Source organism: Ochotona curzoniae, unplaced genomic scaffold, assembly GCF_017591425.1.
Source record: "Ochotona curzoniae isolate NIBS_2020 unplaced genomic scaffold, NIBS_Ocur_1.0 scaffold_274, whole genome shotgun sequence".
NCBI lineage: Eukaryota > Metazoa > Chordata > Mammalia > Lagomorpha > Ochotonidae > Ochotona > Ochotona curzoniae.
In genome coordinates, this window is record NW_024467101.1 from 2,748,938 (window position 1) to 2,775,066 (window position 26,129).

Genomic DNA, 26,129 nt, shown 5'->3' on the forward strand with positions numbered 1-26,129 from the left:
GGCCACAGCAAAGGTTCCCTGGTATTCTTGCCGCCTCCTTGCTCCAAGGCCTTGCCTTGCCTGAGAACATGCCCAGGCAGAATCATGAGCAAACACTGTTTGATTTTCTTCGATGCCTAAAATCATGGAAAATCTCTGTATAGAACCCCATGCCATCTACTATCCATGAAAAAAAAAAATAGCATCTCTCTCCTCTGCATCGGACAGTGACTTTTAAACTTTTCGTAGGACACAAACGCCCTTGTAGGCAAAAGTCAGGTGCTGGTGGCAGAAGACCACGATGATCCCGAGGAGTAAAGGGTTAGATGATGATGTTGTTGTATTCTTTTCAAGGGCAACGTTGGCAATTTAACCTGCCTGCCCCTTCCTGGTGGTGACCAATGATTTCTTACTTACTGCCTACTCTGTGGCTTTTACAACGGGTGACCCTACATCCCAGTTGGATATGTACAGATGGGTCCCATGCTTGTTACAGCAATTAAGATATGAACAACATCTCTTTTCATGACCAAGAGCCTTCGTTGTGTAGTAAGCTAACACCTCCCTTTATTCTCTGCCTCTTTCACTCGCTATCTTGTATGTCAGTGCCTGGATTCCGTGAAGAGACTAGTACATTGCCAGGATCTGACAATAAACTTGGAAGTAAAGAGTTAATGGAATAGCTCTTATGAAAGCTTCTTGAAATAAACACATCATTTCGATCTCATAGTCACACTTAGAGTATTTAGCACTCTTTTCATCATCACAACTGAAATCCTGAGTCAGTTAAGTTTGCCAAAAGAAAAGAAAAACGATTGATTGACTCACACTTTGAAAGCTTCAAAGGCACAACACAGTGGCTTCACTGCTCATGGGAGTTGTGGAGAGCAGTGGGGAGGCATGTGGAGAGAGAAAGAGAGAGAGAGAGAGAGAGAGAGAGAGATTGGTGTTTGATTCAGGCTTTCATAGAGATCCTCTTGCAAGAATTACTCTTGGATCTTATATCTACAAAAAACCAAAGACCTGTTTTGGGCCCACCTAATAAGCACTATAATTGGATTAAGTTTTCCAGTCCCTCAGTCATTTTAACATCTGACTTTGGAGTTTAAATATCTATAGCCAAATCATATGCAACCACAGCAGTTAACAACTTATTCAGTGCAGTTACTGATTCTAAGTGTACTCGGAGATGTCTGTGCAGTGAAAACAGCCCAGCAGTGTAGGCATCAGAAGGCTCAGCTGATGGAGTGAGAAGGACACCTGCTGAGGTTAGTGCTGGGATTCAGAATCTCGATCTGGTTTTTGCGCTTTGATTGTTCTTTTTTTCTCGCTGTTTTGCGATTGTCCCCATATTTCACCCGTCATCTTGCACGCGCATGTCAAACTTTGTGTGAACAGCTGTTCTTAGAAGTTATGCTCCGTTGTGGAGAGCCATTCTTGCAGTGTATCTGAGGTCATCAGAGTTTTAGATAAGGCCTGGAAATGTCACCGAACTGTTGAGAGATTCTGTAAATTTGAGCTGACAGTGGAGACCCTTGTGGTTTGTGGATTGCCAGCTGAAAATGACACAGTCTCCAAGGCAAGCACACGGTCTGAATATTTATCATTTTTCTTGTATAATACAGCAGAGTAACCTTCAAGATACAGTTGTATTGGAAATCATGTTTACTTTGAACAGAGGGTCTGAGAGGGACTAATTGCCTCCTAGAGCCCCAGCTTGCCAGGCTGAGGGACAGCCGACTCCTTGCAAGGAGCCCAGCCCTGAGCCCTTGCCAACTTCCTCCAGCATTGGAGCTTGCAATCTTTCATGCACTAGAACCCTTTTTCAAAATGGTTTGTTGACAAGCTAACTGCATCCATCACATATGCCAGAATGCTCCTGCGGAATGCTGTCTTCCTCAGAAAACAAGCTTGGACAGTCAATGAGCAATTGCCAGCCCAGTGGGAAGACAGCATACGCTGGCATCTCAGTAACTCTGGGACTGAGGGCAGCACATGCTGGATTTATCTTGACCTGAAAGAAGTTGTGGGATGACTTGTATTTATCCCGAGGAATCCTGTGTGTATTGGCCTATTTTTCATAGTATCAGGAATTCCGGCAATGCATCATTATCTTAACAAAGCACAGATTGAATTGAAATCAGTTTGCTGTAATAAGATTCTAAAGATCATTTTTCTGTTTTTTTTTAAAGATTCATTTTATTAATTTTTTTTCTATTGGAAAGCCAGATATACAGAGAGGAGGAGAGACAGAGAGAAAGTTCTTCCATCGTTGATTCATTTAACAAGTGGCCACAACGCCTGGAAGTTGAGCCAACTCAAAGCCAGGAGCCTGGAGCCTCTCCTAGGTCTCCTGTGCGGGCGCAGGGTCCCAAGGTTTTGGGCCATCCTCTGCTGCTTTTTCAGGCCACAAGCAGGGAGGTGGATGGGACGCAGGGCCGCCTGGATTAGAACTGACGGCCATATAGGATCTCGGCGTGTGCAAGTCTAGGACTTTAGTCACTAGGCAACACACTGAGCCCAGGAGTAGTGGTTTAATCACTGTGCCATACACCCATCTCCCATTGGCTGTGCTGAAGTTTAATGCTGCATGACATCATTGGGAGGTGGGGCCTCTGTGGGTTGATTTGTTTTCTCACAGCACTGGGCTATTTCTCAAGGAAGGACTAACTGCTCATCCCTGCAAATCTGACCAGGTTGTTATCAGCATGAGTTGTTATAATAAAGCCAAGAGATCTCTCATTCTCTTCCCTTCCACATGCATCCTGCCACTTTATTCCAGGAACTGAAGTAGCAGAGATGCACACTTGCTGACACCTTGGCTTTCAGAACCTTGGGCAAGTTTAGCTTCTCTCCTTTATACATTCCCAGTCTGAGATACTCTGTTATAGCAATGGAAAGCAGCTCTAGTGCAGTGCCTGCACAATCTTTCCTCTTCTTTAATGAGGAGGAGTGTATGACTTTAAGGCCTAGAAATGTATTCTCTTGTGTGTGCCTCTAGCAATATTCATCATTTTGTGTGAGCTTTCTTTTTTCATTTTTCAGCAAATGGGAGAAAACACAGACCTCTCTCAGGGTTGGAAAGTCATTAAATTGGGGAATATGTGTTCATTATTCTATTTTCCCCACCCTAGGGATTGGTTTACTTTACCCAGAGGAAGAAATCTCCTAGAGTCTTGGGGAAATTGTCATGGGTAATATATGGAGAGCACATGAGTTTTGTTGGTTATTTTCTTGGTGCCTTGCAACTCCTTTTGGAGAATCCCGTGCCTCCACATTTGCCATGGCAAACCCAACTCTTATCTTCCGTGCACTTTATAGCACACTTTGTTTCCTTTACTCCTTTTTTGTTTATTTTTTGTTATTTTTTTAAAGAGATTTATTCACTTAAAGTCAGAGTTACAGAAAAAAAAAATGGGAGAGAGAGCCATCTTCCATCTGCTGTGTCACTCCCCATAAGGCTGCAAATGTTCGCAAGAGCTAAGTTGGACATCATCCACGTCTCCCACAAGGTACACAGGACCCAAGTACCCAGGTCATCTCCCACTGCTTTTTCAGGTGCTTCAGCAGGGAGCTGTTTCCAACATGGAATATCTGGGATCCAGGATACTTAGTATCCAGGATACTTAGTATACTTTGCACTTTTCATTCTAAACACACTTTATCTAAGTGCAGTTTGGAGTGCTGTTTCCTTGCATTGGGAGAGGTATTGAGTATTCAGTGGTGGAAGCCTTGAATCCATCCTAAAGCTCCGTCTTTCCATCTGTGAAATGGCTGATACATTCCATGTGTAACTCCATCAGCATCGCAAAGGTTCAGTGTGATTGACTGAGTTTTCTTGCCTGGGCAAACTGCTGTTGTTAAATATCGGGGTATGAAATAAAAGCTTGCACCTGCCCACTAGGCTGTTTCGTGCTCCACAAAGCATCACTCTGCTCTCTGCCCTGTAAGCTAGCATGTGGTTACATGGCCGGGGGCTGAGCTGAGCCTTTGGGGGACACTCGGCCTCATGAAGAGGAGGGCATGTGTCAGAGGGAGCAGCAGAAGTTAAATACAGGAGTCGTGGAAGGTGTCGTTGCTGATTGAACTGCTGCTGCGGAAGCCTACATCACATATCGGAGTGCAGGTTTGAGTTCTGGCTGCCTTGAGTTTCTGATCCTGCAGGAGCAGATCATTGTCCGTGCCAGGCTCCTGGGACATCTGGATGGAATTTTCTCTGTTCTTGCTTCAGCCTGTTGGGGGCATTTGGAGAGTGACTTAGTGGATGGAAAATCTCTCTCTCTCTCTCTCTCTCTGTCTCTCTCTCTCTCCTTCCCTCTTCCACCTCCTGTCTATCATTCTGCTTCTGAGCTAAATATTTTAAAAATTGAACAGGCTAATTTTGAGGCTGTTTTCAGAATATGGAAGGTAGATGATGACTTTGACAATGGAGCTTTGTGTGCCTGATCAACATGACAGGAAGAACACTGAACCAGAAACCCAAACACCGCGTTTTCATGCTGTTTTTGAGCCAGCTTCAGTCCAGCTTTAGAATCTTCACCACTTACTGCTGAATGAAGGGCAATTACTTAATGTCATTTTGTTTCCAAATGGGAAATAATGTGATTCTCCCATCAGCCCTGTAGGGTGGGTTTCTTTGGGCCCCATAATACAGGCAGAAGAGCCAAACTCAAGAGAAATTCAGTGCTATTCATATCTATCTATCTATCTATCTATCTACTAATATGTGTGCATACATGCATATATGAGCTTGAAGCATATGTATGCATGTGTGTGTGTCCTGCATTATCATTTTTTTTTTGTTAATTTACCCCAACTATCTGAGATAAATATCAGGGGAGGGGTACAGTAATTTTGCTTTACACTTCAGAGGTTCATAGTACAAGGTCAGATGGCTCCACTATTCTCACATTGATTATAGTTTGCCAAGACACAGCAGGTACACAGGAAAGATTCAAGATGAGGCAGGAAGCAGAGAGACAAATGAAAATGAGACCATAAGCCAAACTCAAATAATCAACCTTCTCTTCAGAACTGCCTTGGGAGAGCAGCCCTCAATGACCAAGGACTTCCTGTACCCACCGCTCTGATGCCATCATTAAATCAAGTCTCCACACTTCACATTTAAATATCTGCCTGTGTTTGGGGAGCCATGTTCTCTTCTATCCAGTGGCTCAGTTTCCCAACGTGCCAGGGAGCTGAGGTTTCTCGCCTGCAGCAGAGGTCATCCACAGTGAGGTCACTGATGAAGTTGTTCAACTGACCAGACTTTTGAGGGGTTCAAGTGTGGATGATACTTTTGACGGATGAAGAAAGAGGGGATGTGTTTCAGTTACAGCCAAAAGAAATATGTCAACCCAGTACTTGAATGCAAAGAAACCCACCTTTGTGAAGGTGTCCTTGTGGCCAAACCCCACCAAAAGATGAAATCATAAAAGTACTAGAAGAAATAATATCAAAATAAGAAATAGTATTTTTGTGTGTGTTTGTGTGTGTCTATAATATATATATATATATATATAAATCGATGCAATTTTGAGCACAAGCTTTCTTATCACATCTTTCAAAGAGATGTTGCCATGAGTAGAACAGCATGAACCATTTTTCAAGAAAGATTGTAGAGCCCATAGACATGCCTGGTTTAGAGCAGTGGGGGACCTTCTCATGTAGGCTAGCTTTTCCCTTTGCTAAGTGTTACTTCCAAGGAGCTCACAGATGTGTGTATCCTTGTTGTCTCCCATCCGAGGGCCCTGTCTGCCCCACCTCACACACTCATCTGATGCTGGCACCATCTTGCTGTGTCAAGGTGGTAGGGAGAGGTGAATGCGAGGGAGCAAGTTATGCACAGTGACCCCCATCAGGCCACATGATGTGCGAACATGCAGAGATGTGCTCTGTGCTATGGAGCACCAATCTTAAACACTGTCTGCCTAGCGTGCAGGGGCAGATGTGACATGGGATACGTGTAAAATTCAGATTACTATGAAAATGGCAGCTCTTGCACTGTGACTCCAGTCCAAAAGGAAGAACAGCCTTCTGTCCATTCCTTGCTCTATCTTGTTGGCCTTGCTGCCACCTTGCTGTATACCACATCCTCTTGTACTCATGCCATGGGGACATTTAAGACCTGTTTAGCCCTTGCCTCCTCTGCATTCCTCTTTCTAAGCTCTGAGCGACACAGTGTGACCTTGCTGCTCATCGCTGGGTGTGAACTCTCCTTAAAGACACCTACATTGCCGTCCTACATTACTGTCTCAGAGCGAGGCATAGTGGCAGTCGGGTAACCAAGCAAAGAAAACCTGAAAACACATTTCATCCACCCTGCACATGTGGCCCATTTCAGCCCAGATGCAGAATCCAGAATGTAGCCGGGCAGAATATTCAGGGTCAGGTTGGCATCTCCTGTGCGGGAAGCTGTTGGCTCAAAAGTTGAAAAGGCATCCTTTGTTGGAGGCAGGTGGGGGGGCAGAATGACAACCACTGCCTAACTGGTCCGCAAGAGGCTCTGTTTTTTCATCCTAGTCATTGCTGCAACTCCTACTACGTACTGCTGAAGTCATTAGCATAACGTGTCAAGCGCAGCATGATTGTTGTATGTGCTCTTCATTTATCAGCACAGTCTTCCCTAATGCACATAATGATCACCATTTTGTAGTCAAGGGAAACAGCCTTAGTGAGCTAAAGTTGCCCTGGGTGATGAAGGTAGGCTAGTTTAATACTTATGCTCTAATCTACACAACGGTCCTCATTACCACCTGACTAATGGCTGCTGGCTGTCCGTAGCATCCTTAACTCTGATGAAAAAGCCTACGTCAGACAACAAAAGCAGGTGTATGAATGATGTGAGCTGGGGAGTTTCTAAGAAGGGTGAAAATCCTAGTTAGAGAAAAATCTCTCTTTATCCGTAGTTTCTTCTTAGAGCCCAGGCAGTCCTCAGCCCCCTTTATTATTTGAAGTCAGGCTAGTTTGTAGGAATTAGTTGAGAAATTGCCTAACTGCAGGAACGTGTGGTCTCGTGATTCTTTTTGGTTTCAGAAAGAAATTTACAAAAGAGGCTTTTAGATCTTCAGTTTAAAAGGCACTTAGTTATTGTGTATGCTCAAGCTGAGGGCTTTTCGTCGCTTTTTAAATAATACAAAAAAATGTGTTTTCCCAACCACCCCACATACCCATTTACCATCATCACTCCACCGCGGTGAGACACAAAAACACCGATTCTGTTTCAATTTACGGTTCAAGATACAATTAAATAGGCTTAGAATTTAAAAATAAGAAAATGTCATGAAAATAATCTGCAATAGCAGTTCTTACAAAAAGTCCTTTTTGGCTTTTTGGTACAGGATTGTCAAAAATATTTATACCCATCAACACTGTGACCATCTGCCCTTCTCTTTTAATGAATAGACGCCTTAGCACATGAACAATAAAGTGACACATAACACAAACGCAGGGTAAGACAAAGATCAAAGGACACAAGGATATATTGAAAGTCCATAGAAAAATTTAAATTTTTAACTTGAAATTAAGCTGGTTTGGGTGTGAGAAATTTTAATATCATGCTACTTTTTTTTTTTTAACACTATACATCACCCATGAAGGTGATGAAGTTTCTTTGTGTTTTCCCAGTCTGTTCAAACTTTCCTTGCTTAGTTAAAGGAATCTTGCTGGTCCTCAAGTGTCTGGAAGACGGTGCTGTTTGCCAGATAAGGTGTAACAAATATTTTCTAATGATGAGCCTGAGCTGGTAAATGGAGCAGGGCCCAGTTCTCGGATGCAAATGACCAGGATAGCTAAGTGGTGAGCAGGTACTACAAGCGGGCAAGTGACACAGGGAGGCTGGATGGGATCCCTGTGGCATTCTCAGCCTGTGCCCTGCAGCAAAAGCTGGCACAGCACTAACTGGAGCTTTTACCTCTAGGCTATGCTCCGTTGTCTTTGACACAGTATGTGGCGTTGCTTGTCAATAATCCCCCTGAGCCTAATTAGGGTTGGCCGAGCCTCCGCACTTCCAAGTTCAGAGAGGAGGTCCTAGACCTTGGGAACATTCCTGTGAACAGGAGAGCAGCGGGGATGGGAGACAGGAGCAGCGACTGAATGTTCTCTCTCCCCCCACCTGTCTCCACGCGCAGAGTCTGATGTGGCCGACTTTGATGGCCGGAGCTCGCTGCTGTACCGGTTCAGTCAGAAGTTGATGAGCACTCTCAAAGACGTCATCTCCCTCAAGTTCAAGAGCCTGCAAGGAGATGGGGTCCTGTTCCACGGAGAGGGTCAGCGCGGAGACCACATCACCCTGGAGCTGCGGAAGGGAAGGCTGTCCCTGCATCTCAATTTGGGTATGGCTGCTTTCCATCTTCCTATCAATCCGAGGGCATACTTTGCTAGACATACTCCCCTCATCATCACAGGGATAGAGAAGTATCTTGTTTTAATGTGTTTGATCCAGAGATAGTACTCGTTGACACAAGGTAATATAGCTACTTAGGAAGAGCTGCAAGCTAATTGTTCGGTGATAAATTCTCTATCCTAGTTATCCATTCCTCATAGTATCTCAAGCTCTAAAGTACACTTAGGAAATGTATTTATTTTCAGAATTTTCTTTAGTTTTGATACAGAGAGCCAGTATAAATAGACACAGATAGACAAAGAGGGAGAGAGAGAACTAGAACTCCCACCCATTGATTCTCTCCACTAGATGCCTGCAGTGGACAAGGTAGCTGAAGCCGAGAGCTGGGAGCATATCCACGTGTTTCAGATAGATAACAGCAATCCAGTTGCCTAAACTATCATCTGCATCCTCCCATGGTCTTTATTGGTGTGAAGATACAGTCAGGAGTGGAGTCAAGTGCTGAAACCAAGCCCAGAAGAGGTCCTTCTTCATGGGTGCAAGGTCCCAAAGCTCTAGGTTGTCTTCCATTGCTTGCCCAGCCATGTGCAGGGAGCTGGATTGGAAGTGGAGCAGCCGGGACACAAACAGACATTCATAGATTACGCTGACCCTTGAATGTAGAGGATTAGCCGGTTAAGACATCGTACACAGCCAAGATATGGTCGCAATAAGAAAAATGATTAAACTAAAGAAAAAAAAATGTCAGTTTTAGAGAGCTTGGGAAAATAGCAGAAAAATAAATATTGTTTAAAATTCTATACGCTGGTAATCTCCTAACAACTGTGTCACATAATGCAATGTAATAAAATAAATTCACACTACAAGGCCTTGAATGCCAAATGGTACCCCTAGTAAAGACAGAGTCTGGAAAAAAATAACATTTTACATTTCAGACACTCAGCTTGTTTGTTGTAATACCTATTCTCCAAACTGCTTTTTAAAATTAAACAAGAATATGCTTTAAAAAAAAAAAGAATTTTACACATGTGATCTGTGTTACTATAAAAAATAATGACTTAACTTTGAATGATAAACAAACACCTCCCATCAACTCGTTCTGTCCCCAGATGGGCACAACATGCCATGCTAAAGTTAGGAGCTTGTCTGTCCATCCAGGTCTCCTACTGCCTTCCTCCTAGGGTTACATGAACAAGAAGTCATGTCAGAAGCAGGGGTGCTGAACAAACACATTTCAAGCACTGTCTCAACTGATGGGCCAAATGCCTAACCCTATGTAAGCTTAACATGTTATTTTGGATTCATTTTATTTATTATTTATTATTTATTTAATCGCAAAGTCAGATACACATAGAGGAGGAGAGACAGAGAAGATCTTCCATCCATTGATTCACTGCCCAAGTCGGTGCTATGGATGGAGATGAGCTGAGCTGATCTGAAGAGAGGAGCCAGGAGTCTCCTCCAGGTCTCCCAAGTGGTGCAGGGCCCCAAGGCTTTGGGCTGTTCTTGACTTTGGGCTTTCCCAGGCCACAAGCAGAGAGCTGGATGGGAAATGGGCTGCCATGGTAAGAACTGGCACCCATATGGGATTCCGGAGCATTCAAAGCAAGGACTTCAGCCACTAGACTACTGCACTGGGCGACCCAAATGACAGTTTTATGACTCTGATTTCTTATTACCTGGTCACCCTCACTGTGTCTGACTTTGGGCCAATCAATGTTATAATAAGCTTTAACTAAGTGGTTCCTCTGTGCCCATTTTCCTCGGGATATTTTTCTAGCACTGCTAAACAGGAAAATAATTTCTCCTTCCAATCCATAAGGGGTTTAGACAGATTCCATTCTACTTGTTACAAGTCATTCAGATCACCTGTGGCTGTTTATCCTCTGTAGAATTCTGATAGCCTGAACCTACATAGAAGAGTGTACGTTATGCAACCAGGTAGAGTTGTAAGAGCTAAAATGCAGCATTGAGACACCAATAGTAGTACATGCGGGTCACTTATTTTTACGAGAGTTCAGTGCCTTTGAGCAGAGAGAGTGCTTGCATGAGCCGCTGTACGCACAGTTGCAGTGAAGTCAGACTCCTGGAACTCAGACCTCTTCAAAGAAGGATGCTCCTTGCTCAAGGACACAGTGCCGAGTTCGAAGCTCTTGACTGCACCATGAGCTCACCCATCAATGAAACTCCTTTACATTATTCAGTGAAGTGAAAGTTCATTTCAGTTTATTTGATCTTTGGGTATTTTAATAAGTCAATTCATATATTAATGGAATGCCTGCCGTGTTCCCGGAAAGGTGCTAAATATAGAAGTGTGGTGTTTTTGTTTTTTTTTTCTAAATTTCTATCTTTTCAATTTTTATTTATGAGTGTAAGAGGAAAAGGGATTCAAAATGCTGCTTCACCCCTCAAACACCGGAAACCACTGAAACTTGGCTGCAATGGCTGCAGCTAATCCAATGCGAAGCCAGGAGTCAGGAGCTTCTTCCAGGTCTCCCAAGCAGGTGCAGGGTCCCAAGGCTTTGGGCCATCCTCTACTGCTTTTCAAGGCCACAGACAGGGAGCTAAAGGCAAGTGATACATGTGAGACATGACCCAGTGCCCATATGTGATCCCAGCACATGCAAGGTGAGGACTTTAGCCAATAGGCTATCGTCCTAGGCTCAGTGTTACTTCTTACAACTGGAGGTGACACACCAAGTTTACTTTAAAAAAACTCTCATCCAGTTTTTAAAATAGTGAGCTTCTAGCAACTTAGATGCCACTTCAAAATATAAAACAAAAAGAACATACAATTGCTCATTCTAATAATATGAAAAAAGTTTCAAATGAGAGGAAATACAAATAAACTTGGCAGGATCTTTTCATGAACCTTGTGTAGGGAGACACTTTGAAACTCTTATAAAAATCTAGCAGCCTCATTGAAGGTGAAAAAAACTCTTAAGCCTTTGGAAACAAAAATATATGAAGAATGAATTAGAAATTAGAGAAACACAGAAAAGCAACTTCAAAAATTGCTTAATTTATATCAAATTGGACTAAATATAAATTGGCAAGAAAATTGATAGAAAGAAAGCAACAGATGATAAAGCGGTCCACAGCAAAAGAATGGCAAATGAAAAAGCTTTCAACTTCATTCCTAGTAAAAGAATCGCATTAAAAACCCACATTAACACTATATTGAAATTGATTATTTATCCATCAAATAGGCAAAATTACCGCGTTAGATCACATTATGTAGGCTAGCCCGTGATACAAAGCACTCTTGTAATTTGCTAGAGATTCAAAGATTCAGCTCCTATAGATAATTTGGCATTTTCTGCTAAAATTGCCAATGTTTTGAAAATTGCCAAAACTGCAAAAATTGTATCTTTGAATGCCAATTCCTCATCCAAGAGTACATGCTATGAAAATGCACTCTTGCACTCACACAACACATCCACCCTATGCAAGGCATGGCTGTAGTCAAGGAGCTAGACCGTGAAAACGATTGACACCAAATTTCACATATTTCATGAAAGGGAATATGGTGCAGCTATGAAGTCAGTGGTAAAGCTTTTCATATTTTGATGAAGAAATATTCCCAAAATAGCTTCCGTGTAAAGGGAGAAGCTGGGATACATGTGTATTTTGCAATTAAAACTTAAATAAAGAGAACTAAAGGGAAACTTTCTTTGCTGTCCTGTATATCCCTAACAACGTTTTCTGAAAGCATGAGTAAGATCCTAGCACGTGGTTGAACATATGAAGGGAAGATTTTCTATTGTATCCAGAAGTTCAAAAGAAAACATCATCCATTGGATCAACTCACAAATTAGATTTTGGAAGCAGGAGTTCTTATTGTTGGCAAACATGAAACTGTTTAATCATTGTTTGTGTTGACATCAGATCGGTAGACCCTTCAAGCTCGTAATAGCAGGACTTGGAACTAACAAGTGAAGCAAGAAGCTATAGTTTATTTCCTTGATGCTTCTGTCAGTGACATGAAGGGACTTGAGATTTTCAAATGGTTCACCTTTGGGATATATGAATCGGTCAGTGTTCATCTTTTCAGGTGGAAAAAAAATGAGATTCAAATATACAAAGAAAACTCCGATGTTAAATCTTATCTGATTTGCTGCCTGGAACTAACCACACATGAGGCCCATTCAGTTTCCTTGAGGCAGTGTTAACCCCTGGACAAGTTTTCATTTTGTAAATAAAGGCATGTATGCAAGGAGACAGGGATTTCCATTCTCTTTCATCTCAGCTCCAGGTTCTTGGCAATGAATTCTGGTCATTCCAGGGGAAGGAATCCTGAGAGTGAATAAGAGAAAGAAAGTGGTAAAAGAGGAGGAGATGGGTAAAATAAAATTAAAAAAAAAAACCCGACAAACCAAACCAACAAAAGAAAAATGCTGGAATGTAGAGAGGAAAGAAGAAAAACATGTGTTCATTCATTAGCGTAATCCGTCAGAAGTTCAGAAAGCAGTATCTGTGGAATAAATTCACAAACATACAAACAGTCAGCCACTAAATCCTCCAGTTTTGCTTGATGCTCACTCCTGCATCCCCTTGTGAAGCTACAGGTGGCAGGTGGCAGGTGTCAAGCCTGAGTGCCAAGAGAAGGTGGAAGTGGTGGCTGTTGCATCTGCAGCTGCTGTGTGGCACAGGCTGCTGACCCTGTGCTGGGGAGAGGAGAGAAGCCTCCCACCTCAGTCACTTAGGGAACTGAACAAAACTATCCCATAATCAACTCCTCTCCAATGATGGGGAAAGAGCTGACTGTTTACGATTGTACCTAACTGTCCACTTGGCTGATCGCAAGAAGGGAGAGAAAGCTGTGATTTTTATGGGTGGAGGGAGCCCCTGAAGGACTTCCATAAAATTGGAAGTTGGGAGAGAGGCAGAGAGCCAGGAAGGCCTCTTTCAGATCCTGCGGAGGGAGATTTCCAAGCTCTAGTAAGTGTGCGTCTTCAATACCCATGCTGCAATCAGAGGAGAAGGTAATTTGATGGTGGCATGTGTGTGTATCAGTTGCCTTATTTGTAAAATGTACACCATTTTCCCTTAGAGTATTGAAGACGAAGGTTATAAAATCCCTGTCTCAGTTCCACTCATATGTACAAAAGCAGGTGTAGTGGTATCTCCCAACTCCACCTTCATCTGTAATCTTCCATTGCCATCATCTTTTCAACCTTGCTTCCTGTTTGCACGCTTTCCAAGTCAGCTCTCTTTTCTCAAACTCAAAAACTGAGTGCTGCTGCTACAAAGGAAAATTATCTTTGTCCGCTTTTTCACTTATGGCCAGTAGGATATTGTTCTCTATTTCACTGTTCAACTCTTGGAGCAATCATTGGGGCTAGAGGTTTAAACACCACTTGAGATGCCTACAGCCCTCATCAAAGTACCGGGTTTGGGTAATAGTTCCTGACTCCAGTCTCCTCCTCAGCAGACTGTGGGAGGTACTAGGTGATGAGTCCCTGATTGGGTTGTAAACTCAACCTGGCTGTGTAGGCATCTAGGGTGTGGACCGACAGATGCACTAACTCTTGCTCATCTGCCTATTTAATTCATCCTGTTTCTTTCGGTCACTCAAACGAATGTATTTTCATTTATTATTTAAGTGCTGAAAACACACCATTTTTTCTCAAGAAGCAAGTGTAAGCATCAATTAAACTAGGTTGGGGTCCTGGCCACGTGTGCTATACCTCCCAGTGCTTCAAATCTACCAATGCTGTGGACCCAAGTAGATGGTCCTTCATTGTCTACCTTTGGGATAGAGAATGGTGGCATGGAGTGTGTAAACTTCTCCATGTTGGATTTGTTAGAACGTTGTAATATTCACACATATATTTAAGGGTGCAAGTTTCTCAAAAAAAAAAAAAAAAACAAGATCCATTCATCTTTTCTAGACACCTTGTGCCCTTACCCAGAAGGCAATTGGATATAGCATGCCTGCATTTTGAAGGCAACTCAATACATGAGGTCAGATCATGGGTAATTTTCCCCTAGCAGGATTCACATTTGCTTTTGGGGAAAAGAAAAAAAAAAAAAACTCCAATCACTGAAATATTTTGTTTGTGATGTTTCCGATTAAAGGCGGTCTTCCGGCAGCACTCAAACTTTCCCTCTGCCTCTCTCCTCCCCCGCTCACAGATGACAGCAAGGCTCGGCTCAGCAACAGTCTACCCTCAGCCACCCTGGGCAGCTTCCTCGACGACCAACACTGGCACTCGGTCCTGATTGAGCGGGTGGGCAAGCAAGTGAACTTCACCGTGGACAGGTACACTCAGCACTTCCGGTCCGAGGGTGCAGCGGATGCCCTGGACATTGACTATGAGGTGAGTGGATGCTCCCTGCACGTGCCCAGGCTGCTCGCTGGAGAGCTTGTAATGAGTGAGCTCGTACATACCTAAGTCAATAAGTGGTAAACAGATCAGTGGAAGGCAGAGTGGGAGGCCTTGAGGATCTTTGCCCTGGGTCTCATCTCCTCACCCTTAATGCCTCGTAGTCAATCAGGGGTGTGGAGTCCGGCCAGAAACCCAGTAGTGAGGTGGGGGAACAACACAGGAGGTATCAGTCCAGCGACGCTCATGTAACAGTAGCTGGCAGGTCTCCTTTTCATGCCTTGATTCTTTGCTATGTTCTACCTGTGTGCACGCCCAGTCCTTGCCTCCTTAAACAACTATAGTTAGCTGCAATGGGAGATCTCCAGGAATCTAGAATCTGGAGTATGAGCTCTTGTCACGGATTCCCACTCCCAGGCGGTTGTTTGACTCACAGAGACAGAGCTGTTTCTTCCCTGCTCTGCTGTCAAAGTGGCTCCAAGGAAAGCAACAGTGTCCATGCCAAAGCTCTGCAAACAGACAGCCAAGAGTTGCCCAATACTGTGGACATACACAAGTATATATAGTCTGTCCCTACCGTGCGCTGAGCTCTGGGCTAAGACACACTCCACAGAGCTCACTGAGGCCCTCTCCTAGACTCGAGGGAACTTGCAGTTCAGTAGCTGAGGGCAGGCCACAGAGAAGGAAGCTTGCATGCAGGGAACAGGACCTCGGCCCACAAAGATGGCAGAAAGTTTCTAGTAGGCCGTACTGCTACTCTTAATCAGAATATGGATTATCTGGGATCATGATTGCATGCCAGGACATGGACTTAGTCTGGGGTTTAGGGTGTTCAAAAGAGAATTTAGGGGAAAAAAAATCAAAAGCTCTCCGTAAGACTCAATTTGTTACACGGAACATGCAAATAAAGGGATTTTGTGCATGTGGAATTATTATTTGCAAATTGTACAAGATGCACTATCTATATCAGAAAGTGATTCGTATATGTGTGTGTGATCCTGAACAGACTGCTTTTACACATTTACATCATACCGTGCGATGCAGTTAGCAATAGAACAAAATTAGGATGGGGAGACATAGAAACATGTTACAGAACTTGGAATGTGAAGTCAATAGACCACTCAGGAGCTCTTTTTCAGGGTGGTGATGAGGTTGGTTTGATGGTTTAGACCATTGGTTCTAAATGTCTGCTCAGGACCAGTTCAGTGGATATTCTTGGGAAACAAACGAAAGCTTTCTGGTGAGTCAAAGTGGGACAGGGCTCAGCAGTCTGGTCTCTCTCAGAAGACCCCAGGGGACTCAGCTGCTCCCCAGCGTCTGAGAAGCAGGATGGGGAGCAAGAGGCTTGGCAGGTCATGCACAACTGGATTTGAAGGTATATGGAAAGAAGAAAAGAAGGGGTTGCTGAAAGAAAAAAGAAAGAAGACATCTGCCAAGAGAAAAATGTAGTCCCTTGTGTGATAGCTAGCGGGACAATGGTGACGAGTAAGGAATAATGGAAAAATCAGGACTCTGCAGGTTTTGATCACCATTGACGTAAGGAGGATCTGCTCTCTTGAGCTGATCCTTAGTTTAGGATTCTCTAAGACACACGTCGTTCATTAACTTCAAGGGGGCATTTGTCACTCTTTGAGTCAGAGCCCAAGAGAGCAGGTAGCTTTTTTTTTTTTTTTAGCTTCTGAAAACTAGAAGCCTGTGACTACCACTTTGCTCTAGCAACCTCTTGACTTGACTAAAAATAAAATAAAGAGCACATGAAGCATTAGGATGATTTTTAAAACAAAGATTTCTTTGACGAACATGAAGACAGCAAAAAGCATAGAATCATCTTTAAGTCCCCACGTTTCCCCCAAAATATTTTGTAATGACCCGAGGCATGATTCTAAAATTTACCTGCTTGTCTGCTTGTCTGATTTAATACTTACTTCTAAGTTGCCTCTCTGCGGTCTCTTACCTATATAGAATCTATCTGAGATCACAGTTAAGTGACATAAAATGGAATGTCAGCATCAAGGGAAATAGACTCCGGTGATGTCCCAACGGGTGACATTGGAGCTGATGTCTTGAGGGCACATGTCTTGGCGTCTATGAAAGCGTTCCCTTTGAAACAGCCAGCTTGGAGCTTGCCTCTGAGCAACTCTGCTTTAGAGACGTCAAGACTTTGCCATATGGTGTGACCAGCCCTCTCTGATGATCACAGAAGAAGGCAGGTTAACTGTAAAAGCAGCAAGGTAGGTTGGCTGTGCTAGGAGACATGACTTATAGATCAAGAGAAGTCTCCAGCGTGGGAGATCTGCTTTAAAGGATATGTGGGGAGGAAAGAACTTTAGGAGTTGCTGTCCTCGGTTCTACTCACTGCTTTAACATGAATGTTTCATGAATCAACCTGGAAAAAGAAAACCACCCTTACCTTCATCTCACAAGCATACTAGAACCCTTGTTTAGAAATGATGAAACGAAAGCAATTGTGTGAGCCCAAAGCCAACTTTTTCAAAATGGTGCCCATGGATCAGAATCTAGGTTATTGGTTTGCTTTCTGCCATGAACCCATTTGTGCATATAGCCCACCCAGATTCCAGCTCCCAGGAGGGTTCCTGAGGTCACATCCTCGAGTCCTGGGTACCAGCTCCCAGGAGGGTTCCTGAGATCAGACACTTGAGTCCTGGGTACCAGGGGTGATTTCTGAGATCATATCCTTGAGTCCAGGATGGTTTCTGAGGTTAGACACTTGAGTCCTGGGTGCCAGCTCCCAGGAGGGTTCCTGAGGTCAGACACTTGAGTCCTGGGTACCAGCTCCCAGGAGGAGTCCTGAGGTCAGACACTTGAGTCCTGGGTACCAGCTCCCAGGAGGGTTCTTGAGGTCAGACACTTGAGTCCTGGGTACCAGCTCCCAGAGGAGTCCTGAGGTCAGACACTTGAGTCCTGGGTACCAGTTCCCAGGAGGGTTCTTGAGGTCAGACACTTGAGTCCTGTGTACCAGCTCCCAGGGCGATTCCTGAGATCATATCCTTGAGTCCAGGATGGTTTCTGAGGTTACATCTTTGGTGTTCAGTGGCCCAGTCAGAGCATGTCCTACTGCCCTATGCCATACATTAGCCAGTTTTACATCAAGCCTAACTATATTTTGTAAACCTTTAGAAAAAAAAATTAAGGATTTATTTTTATTGGAAAGGCAGATACAGAGAAGGAGATATATAAAGAAAGATCTTCTGTCCACTGGTTCACTCCACGAGTGGCCATAATGGCAGAAGCTGAGCTGATCTGAAGGCGGAAGACAAGAACTCCTCCTAGGTCTCCCGTGTAGTTACAGGGTCGCAAGGCTTTGGGCCGTCCTCGACTGCTTTCCCAGGCCCTAAGCAGGGACCTGAACGGGAAGTGAAGTAGGTGGGACTCTAACTGGCACCCATATGGAATCCCAGTACTTGCAAGTCGAGGATTTGAGCAATTGAAATATTGCACTGGGCCCGCATCGTTTTTTTTTTTTTTAAGTTTGTATTATTTATATGGAGAAAACAGATTAGTGTATATAATCATATACACAATATTGAGGACATAATCATAATTTTTGCCTTCTCTTTTTCCCTCCCATCTTCACCCCCACCCTTCCTTCCTGCTTCTTTTTCTTTCTCTCTTTCTCTTTCTTTCTTTCTTTCTTCCTTCCTTCCTTCCTTTCTTTCTTTCTTTTCTTTTCCTTTCCTTTCTTTCTTTCTTTCGTTCTTTCTTTCCCTTCCTTCTTTCCTTCCTCCCTTCCTTCCTTCCTTCTTCTTTGTAAAAATTGTAATGAACACCTTTAATTCACTTCATAATCACAATCTTACCTCTCCACACATAAAGAATTTGGCAAGCAGTAGTAGAAAAAAAAAAAAAAAACATACTGTTCCTCAGGAGTGCAGGGAAAGGCTTTCAACAAAGTGTTAATTTACCGTCCCTTTCCTTCACCTCACACCGCGTTAGGGACATCGATCCAGCAGAGGGCTGATTCCTATGGTGCAGCTAGTGGACTAGTCACACTGAGGCAGGAGCAGTTGTCAGCTTCTCCTCCCGCCATCCAGGAGGCAGATGCAGGCGACGGCTTCTAGAAACGTCTATCGAAAACACTAGAAGAGTAACCATGCAGATCCTAGACTTCTCATCGGACTCTCTTTTCCAGTGTACATCTCTGCACATCACTGCACATCTGAGCCCTCAGTGCAACAAGGAAGGCTGTTACGAGCCACGCCAGGTTCAGCTCACACCATAGAGCCCCAGGAAAGGGATCGTTTTCATATCCCTGTAATCCCAGGAGTCCTTGCTCTCCATCAACACCCATTGCTTCTGCTCTACCTGGCCCCCGATAAGGATCCCAGTTGCCGAAATGGTGTACATCAAGAACAAAATTTTTAATTTCATTATTCCACAGATGCTGAAAAGGCATGATTTTCAAAATAGAATAAAATAAAATAGTTCAAATAAGTACATTCACATAAAATGATCTATGAAGTAAAATTCAAAGTGTTTGACTAGTAAAAAAAAACTATGTCTATCCAAATATCTGCCAAAACAAATGTTACACGTTTTAATAAATGAGGCATCAGTTTTCCAGCAGAAAAACTCTTAACAAATTATAGAAGCCGTGAAATAAAAGATTCTGTGTGCAGAAAACAGTTCTAAAAACCCACACGATCATCCACATAAAACACGTACATAATAATGTCAACTTTCTGCCAAATTTGAAAGACAGTTTCCCAATGGTGAAAAAAAAAAAAAAACCTGTCCTACACATAACAGGTAGCGCAGTGGAAAAATAGAATGTCAACACTTAGAATGTCTTTTCAGGAGCCTGCATTGTGATGTTGCAGTTTAAGCCTCTGTCTGCAGTTCCAGCACCCTATATGGGTAACGAGTTGAATCCCAGCTGCTCCACCCCTGCCCCAGCTCCCCGCTGGCTTGCAGAAACTGAATTATGTGTTTGCGCCCCTTTACCCATGTGCAAGAAATGAATAAAGCTCTTGGTTGCTGAAATAATCCTGGCCCATACTCAGACTTCGTGGCCGTCTGGGAGGTAATTAGTGGGCCAGAGTTTCTCTCTCTCTCTCTTCCCCTCTCTGTCTCTTTCAAATAAATAAAGCATTGCTTAAGAATAATAAGAATAGGGCCTGGCAGCATGGCCTAGCGGCTAAGGTCCTTGCCTTGAACGCGCCAGGATCCCATATGGGCACCGGTTCTGATCCCAGCGGCTCCACTTCCCATCCAGCTCCCTGCCTGTGGCCTGGGAAAGCAGTCAAGGACAGCCCAAAGCTTTGGGATCCTGCACCCATGTGGGATGCCTGGAAGAAGTTCCTGGCTCCTGGCTTCGGATCAGCATAGCATCGGCCGTTGCGCTCACATGGGGAGTGAATCATCGGACAGAAGATCTTCCTCTCTGTCTCTCCTCCTCTCTGTATATCTGACTTTCCAATAAATAAATCTTTAAAAAAAGAATAATAAGAATAACCGTTCTTATATGTGGATGAAAAGAGTGCCAATATTATTCATTAAGAAAATAATAAGTCATGCTACAGTGAGCTTTAATTCAGCTTTCGTGGGTTTTAGCTCAGGTGGCAAGTACTTTATGATGTTTCTTAAAATATAAAGACAATTATGAAGGAAACAGAACTATTTCTCACCTAGATAGTGGTACTACTTTACAGTATTACAGCTACTGTAGTTTCATTCAAAATTAAAAACAGCTCAGGAGTTATTTCCAGGAGTTTATTCTGTAATTATAAGCAAAGGTATATAATGCAATACACACTAGGGATAATAAAAGAAAAAAAAGTATTGAAAAGTTCATCAAATAAGGCTGATTGAAAAACTTTGGAGAGCCCCACATGGTAGCAGCTCAGCTGCTGTACCCTGGGAACCCTTTATGTATCCACACAGGCCACGGAGCCCAAGGCTGGCACCACAGCTGATCCGAGTCTTGGCTGGTACCTTGAGAGCCCCTGGAGCACAGCAGGGCAGAGGGCTCTGGGGAGCTCTGAGGCTGCACCCCAAGGCAGTCAGCTCCCATCTCCTCCCAGAGGCTGCTGAGGCTTGAGATCATCATGCTCTCTGCAGCCTGCTTACAGCCCGGAGTCGGGCTCTGCTTGATGGCAACAGCAGAGCTCATGTTGCAGTCATCTGACTCCTTTGGATCAAGTGGCATCTCTCTTGGTGTGGGGAGCAGTGCCCATGGGCAGCCGCAGTGTTCGGCTTCTCCTTCCTTGGCCTTCTGTGTCTGAACCTGAAGAGGATTCCTTTATACTTACCAGTCAATGAATCAGCGTTCACTTCGCCTGGGGATATTTGATCACTCCCTAAGTGGGTGAAATGAGCTTATGTAAGAGAATGGCATTTGAGTAAAATGGGCATGAAAAATATGCAACCTCGCTCATCAAGAAAACGCAAATCAAAACCATGACCTCCCTCTAGAAAAATGGTTATTCAAAAGGCGGAAAACAACAACTGTTGGTGAGGATGCAGAAAAAGAAAGCTCTTGCACTCAGTGGGAAAGCAGATGTGTTAGTTCTTTGCCAGTAACAGTTGGGGGGTTTCAGAAACTACAGAACTAACATGTTATTCAGCAATATCTACCACTGGGTATATATCCCGGGGAAATCGGGTCCATCTCTCAAACAGACATTGGCATTGCCGTGGTTATCACAATAAATTCAAGAAAGGGAGACAGCCTGACGTATGCTCATCTATGAAAAGCCAAAGTTGTGTGACAAAAGTGGAACTGGCGGGGTGGTCATTACACTGACTAGTACACGTCAGAACGCAAAAGACAAATATCACACACTCTCATGTGTGCAGATGAAACGTAGATGATTCTGTAGGAATTGAAAATACAGTGCAGATTACCAGAATTTGGGCAGGGAATTGGGGCAGGGGAGAGATGGGAAAAACTTGATGGATGACTACTACATAGTGTTGCCAAATAACACCCCAAAACTTGATGGAGGCATTACTGTAGAAAACCCCAAGCTGGGTCCATTCTCCCAAGGCACAGGAAATTAATCACTGACATCTGGGTGGTGGAAAAATCCAAAGTATTTATTGCAAAAGGCAGAGCAAGGAGTCGGGCATCTATTGTTGCATTCCCAGGCTCCCAGAGGAGCCGTAGTGAAGGGTCCTACAGACAGAAAAATGGACGAGAGGGGCGTGTCCGCAAGGTTCTTGATTGGTCAGTGATACCATGGTCTTTAGGGAATTTTCCATGATCTGGTGGGCTCCAGTGCCTGCCAGGATGCAGGGAAGGGAAAGAGTTTACTGAATGTAAATGTAGAATTTCCTTCTAGACGATACTGCCATCTGACTGTCTACTGGAGAAGCAAGTGACTCCTCAGATCACTCCTTGAAGTCAGTGAACTCCTTTTGATAAAAGGCAGGGTGCTAAGGAAGACAGACAGGGACACCTGAGGTTAGGGAAAGAACATGAGTGTGGGCCGTGCTTTTGTATTAGAAGGGTTTGGTGTCAGTTATACAGTAGTAAAAAATTCTATTACTCTATGGCATAGTCGCGCGATGACAATTTGTTAATATACTGTGTGTTTTTTCTATTTTAAAAACTAGAAAATAGAATTTAAATGTTCTTCCTATTTTAAAAAAAATAAATTTTCTAAAAATGGACATGTAATTACCTTGATTGGTCATCATGTAATTTATACACATACAAAACCATCACATACTGTCAAAAACATACAACCTCATGTCTGTTAAGATTTAAAAGCAAATAACGAAATTTAAAAGATTTTTTTTAAAAAAAGGTGCAAGGATGAGAAAGTGTTTTTGTATTCTGTTATGGAACTATCTCCAATATAAATTGTACACTAAACTACAATGGCAAATAATACCATTTAAAAGAACAGAAAGGAATATATAAATTGGAAAGGAAATAAAAGACATAAACATTTCTGAGAAGACACTAACTTTCTCTGCAAGTAGTTTAGATTTCTGAGCATGGGATTAAAGAAGAAAGGGGTGGGCCTTTAGCTGTATATTCTTTAACCTTTTTGTGCTATAAGCAGAAGTATATTTGTAGAAGAAATGAGTGGACCTGGCACAGTGGCCTAGCACCTAAAGTCCTCGCCTTGAACATGCCAGGATCCCATATGGGCACCGGTCCTAATCTCGACAGCCCTGTTTCCCATCCAGCTCCTTGCTTGTGGCCCGGGAAAGCAGTCGAGGGTGGCCCAAAGCCTTGGGACCCTGCACCTGTGTGTGAGACCTGGAAGAGCTCCTGGCTCCTGGCTTCGGAATGGCTCAGCTCTGTCCATTGCGGTCACTTGGGGAGTGAATTATCGGACGAAAGATCTTCCTCTCTGTCTCTCCTCCTCTCTGTATATCTGACTTTGCAATTTAAAAAGTCTTTAAACAGTGGGCCCGGCGCGGTGGCGCAAGTGGTTAAAGTCCTCGCCTTGCACGCCCGGGATCCCATATGGGCGCCGGTTCTAATTCCGGCAGCCCCGCTTCCCTTCCAGCTTCCTGCCTGTGGCCTGGGAAGGCAGTCAGGACAGCCCAAAGCTTTGGGACCCTGCACCCATGTGGGAGACCCGGAAGAGGCTCCTGGCTTCGGATCGGCATAGCATCGACCGTTGCGTTCACTTGGGGAGTGAATCATCAGACGGAAGATCTTCCTCTCTGTCTCTCCTCTCTGTATATCCGCCTTTCCAATGAAAAAATAATAAAAATAAATCTTTAAAAAAAAAAAGTCTTTAAAAAGAACTGAGCAACAAAAAGAACCTATGATGTGAAAAGCTTCATATTTGTTTATTAAATTGAAAGTTTGTTTTTCTGTTACTCATAGTTTTTAAAGAAAACTCTTATAACTTTATAATTTGTAACTAAATGTGTTCACTTATTTCTTTTTCCCTACTCATTTTAGAACTTAAGTACATGATAAAGGTTGAGACATTTTATCGTTATTTTTGGTTATTTCCGTAGCATCGTATCTGATAAAGCATTGAGAACGAATGTTTATTGTTTAAATGAATTAATTTTCTTTCTGTAAGGTAGAAAAAAATATAGATCAACCCTTGTGTTTCTCCCAATATGAACTAACTGGTTCCCCATGCTCAGAAACCATTCTTTGCCACAGCCTTACTGCTGCCAGTTCTCATCTCATGGCCAGAGTTCTTGCAACTCAGACAGGTTTAAAGAATTGCCCAGGCATCATCCAACTATTTATTAGATGATCTAAATAGCTACAGGTCAGTAGGGAAGCTTGCCTCCCTCCTGTGTTATTGCCACAGATTATTTAAAATAATAATCACTTTTCTCCCATCTTTGGATTCTCAGTAGCAAAGTTAAAGTAGAAGGCTGAGATAGACGAGAATTAATGGAATAAGACAAGGATTTGAAGATGAGTTGATGTAAATATGAAGAACGAAGGAAAAACAGATGAAAAACGAAAGGCTTTCCGTTGTGTGAGGCCTTTTGTGTGACCTATAAAAGTTCCCTCTTGTATGACTTTATCATTTTCTGTATTATGAACACAACCCGCCACACAGAGTGGGTGAGGAACTCCAGGTCTGCATAGCCAGTGGACCAAGGGGCCCTCTGGGGACCAAGCTTTCTCTTGCTGGGAGGAGTCAGTCCCTTGAGGTCTCTGCAGGATCCAGTACTCATCTTGAGCGCTGAGCTCTGGAACTGCTCTGCTTGCACTCTGTGCTTCTCATTTCTGAAGTGGTGACTTTATATTTCCTCAATGTTTAAACAGAGAACTAGGCTACAAATTCTCTTACCTGTGAGTTAAAAGAATGCATTGAACACGATGGAAAGCATCCCCGTGTCATACACAACCAGCTATTGTTTTCCTTAATGTGCACTAAAGGAACAAATGATAATGCATCTTCTTAGTTTATGTAAGTGTTTATGAACAAATGAAAGAGAAGATTACTTTGGTGATGACTAGGCAGGGGTGTTCCCGAAAATCTGTGCGAAATGTATAGTATGAAAAATGTGTTCATGGATTTTTAAAGTTCATTTTGAACAAAACTAAGTCATTGTTTAATTCCACAAATTTTTTGGAGGTACATTCATATTAGCTCTGTGCGGCAGGTGGTGATAGATTTTAATTAGCTTGCTACTTCTCGTGGAAGCCACTAATCAGGAATTTGGGGGAAATTTCAATTGGAGCTACATTTCTGTGACTCTCATTTAAATAATATAGTCACGCACTCTCGAATGGGATATTTGTAGGGCTTGAGACATAAATACAAATGTAGAAGCACATACTGTAAATCCAAATATGTAAAGCGTTGCAAATCAAGCTAAGGAAGGCTTGTATAAAATATGCTCTATTTCCCTAGCTTGATAAATATACTTATAGAAACATACCCTATACATGCAGGCCCTATTCATACTGCAGATAAAGACCACCATCCACTTCTCGGCAAGAAAGGAGAGCTAGAGAACAATGACATTGATCAAGAAAGACCCAGGGCTGTTGAGGCAGCAGACCCTGAAGTGATGTGTGGTATGCTCATGGTCTAATAGCTGGTCACAGTTTTGGTTGTCACGTCACCTCCTCGGAGCTCACGGGTGCCTCTCCCTGCAAGATTCGCAAGCAAGCCATCTGGAACATCTGGAATCAGGCCCAAGGCAGGCAAACACTCTTCTGACTGGTTTCAGTTGAACTCATGGTTTGAGCAGCAAAATAAATGCACATTAAATAAAGTGTTGGCCAAGGTGGCTAAGGTTAAGGGAACACACACACACACACACACTTGATGACTTGGGCCATGCCTTCTCTTGACGGAGAAGAGTTGAAACTGAATCATGATGATAGCTGGTTGATGCCTGTTTACAATTAAGTACATAATGGTGCAGCACAGGTGTCATTGGGGCTGTTTCTTTCTTCCTGGGCAGACTGTCAAAAGAGTGATTCCTGTTCTGTATTGGGAGGTATGTCATTCTCTTGTTTCATGAGACAACATCATATTTGCTGGTTGATCCGGATTTGGGGCAGGGCAATGAAGTGCCAGCTTCTTCAGCCATTGTCTTGAGTGTCTGGCGTAGCCAAAAGCTGTGCAGTGTGGACACCTGGACCCACCTGGGCCTTCAGACACAGCCACCAGTCCTTGGCACGTGTGTGAGAGCTTCAGACCACCACATTTGTGCCTCTGACCTTATGGGTCCAGAATCCCTAAGCACACTGCCCCACACTGTACCCTCAGACCTGCCTCTGTTGCCTCCCTCCAGACACTGCCGATCCATCTCCGCTGTGGCTGCCTTGCTCTGGACTATGTGGAACTTAAGACAGCTCTAATACAGGAATCAGGGTGATAGCGAGTTACCCATGATCGTTTTGTGACTTCTGTCTCCATGCTTCCCACCTTCAGCAAAACACTTGCAGTGAAAAGGGAAATGAATGTGATACAGAACAGTTTGCTTATGAGTTACTATTGGTTGCAAATTGTGTCAGCAGTGTTGACAGGCTGGGTGGGAGCAAACACGGAAAGTTACTTAGAAGT

General features: G+C 43.4%; 1 protein-coding gene across 1 annotated transcript in view; it reads left to right on the plus strand.

Moving 5' to 3' along the window:
- Window positions 1–26,129, plus strand: part of LOC121171848 (contactin-associated protein-like 5) — a 462,350-nt gene that overhangs the window by 153,285 nt on the left and 282,936 nt on the right. Inside the window, exons 5-6 of the mRNA XM_041003565.1 lie at window positions 8,109–8,312; window positions 14,462–14,646. Of these exons, the coding sequence (XP_040859499.1) occupies window positions 8,109–8,312; window positions 14,462–14,646 (389 nt within the window). The remainder of the gene's footprint in view (window positions 1–8,108; window positions 8,313–14,461; window positions 14,647–26,129) is intronic.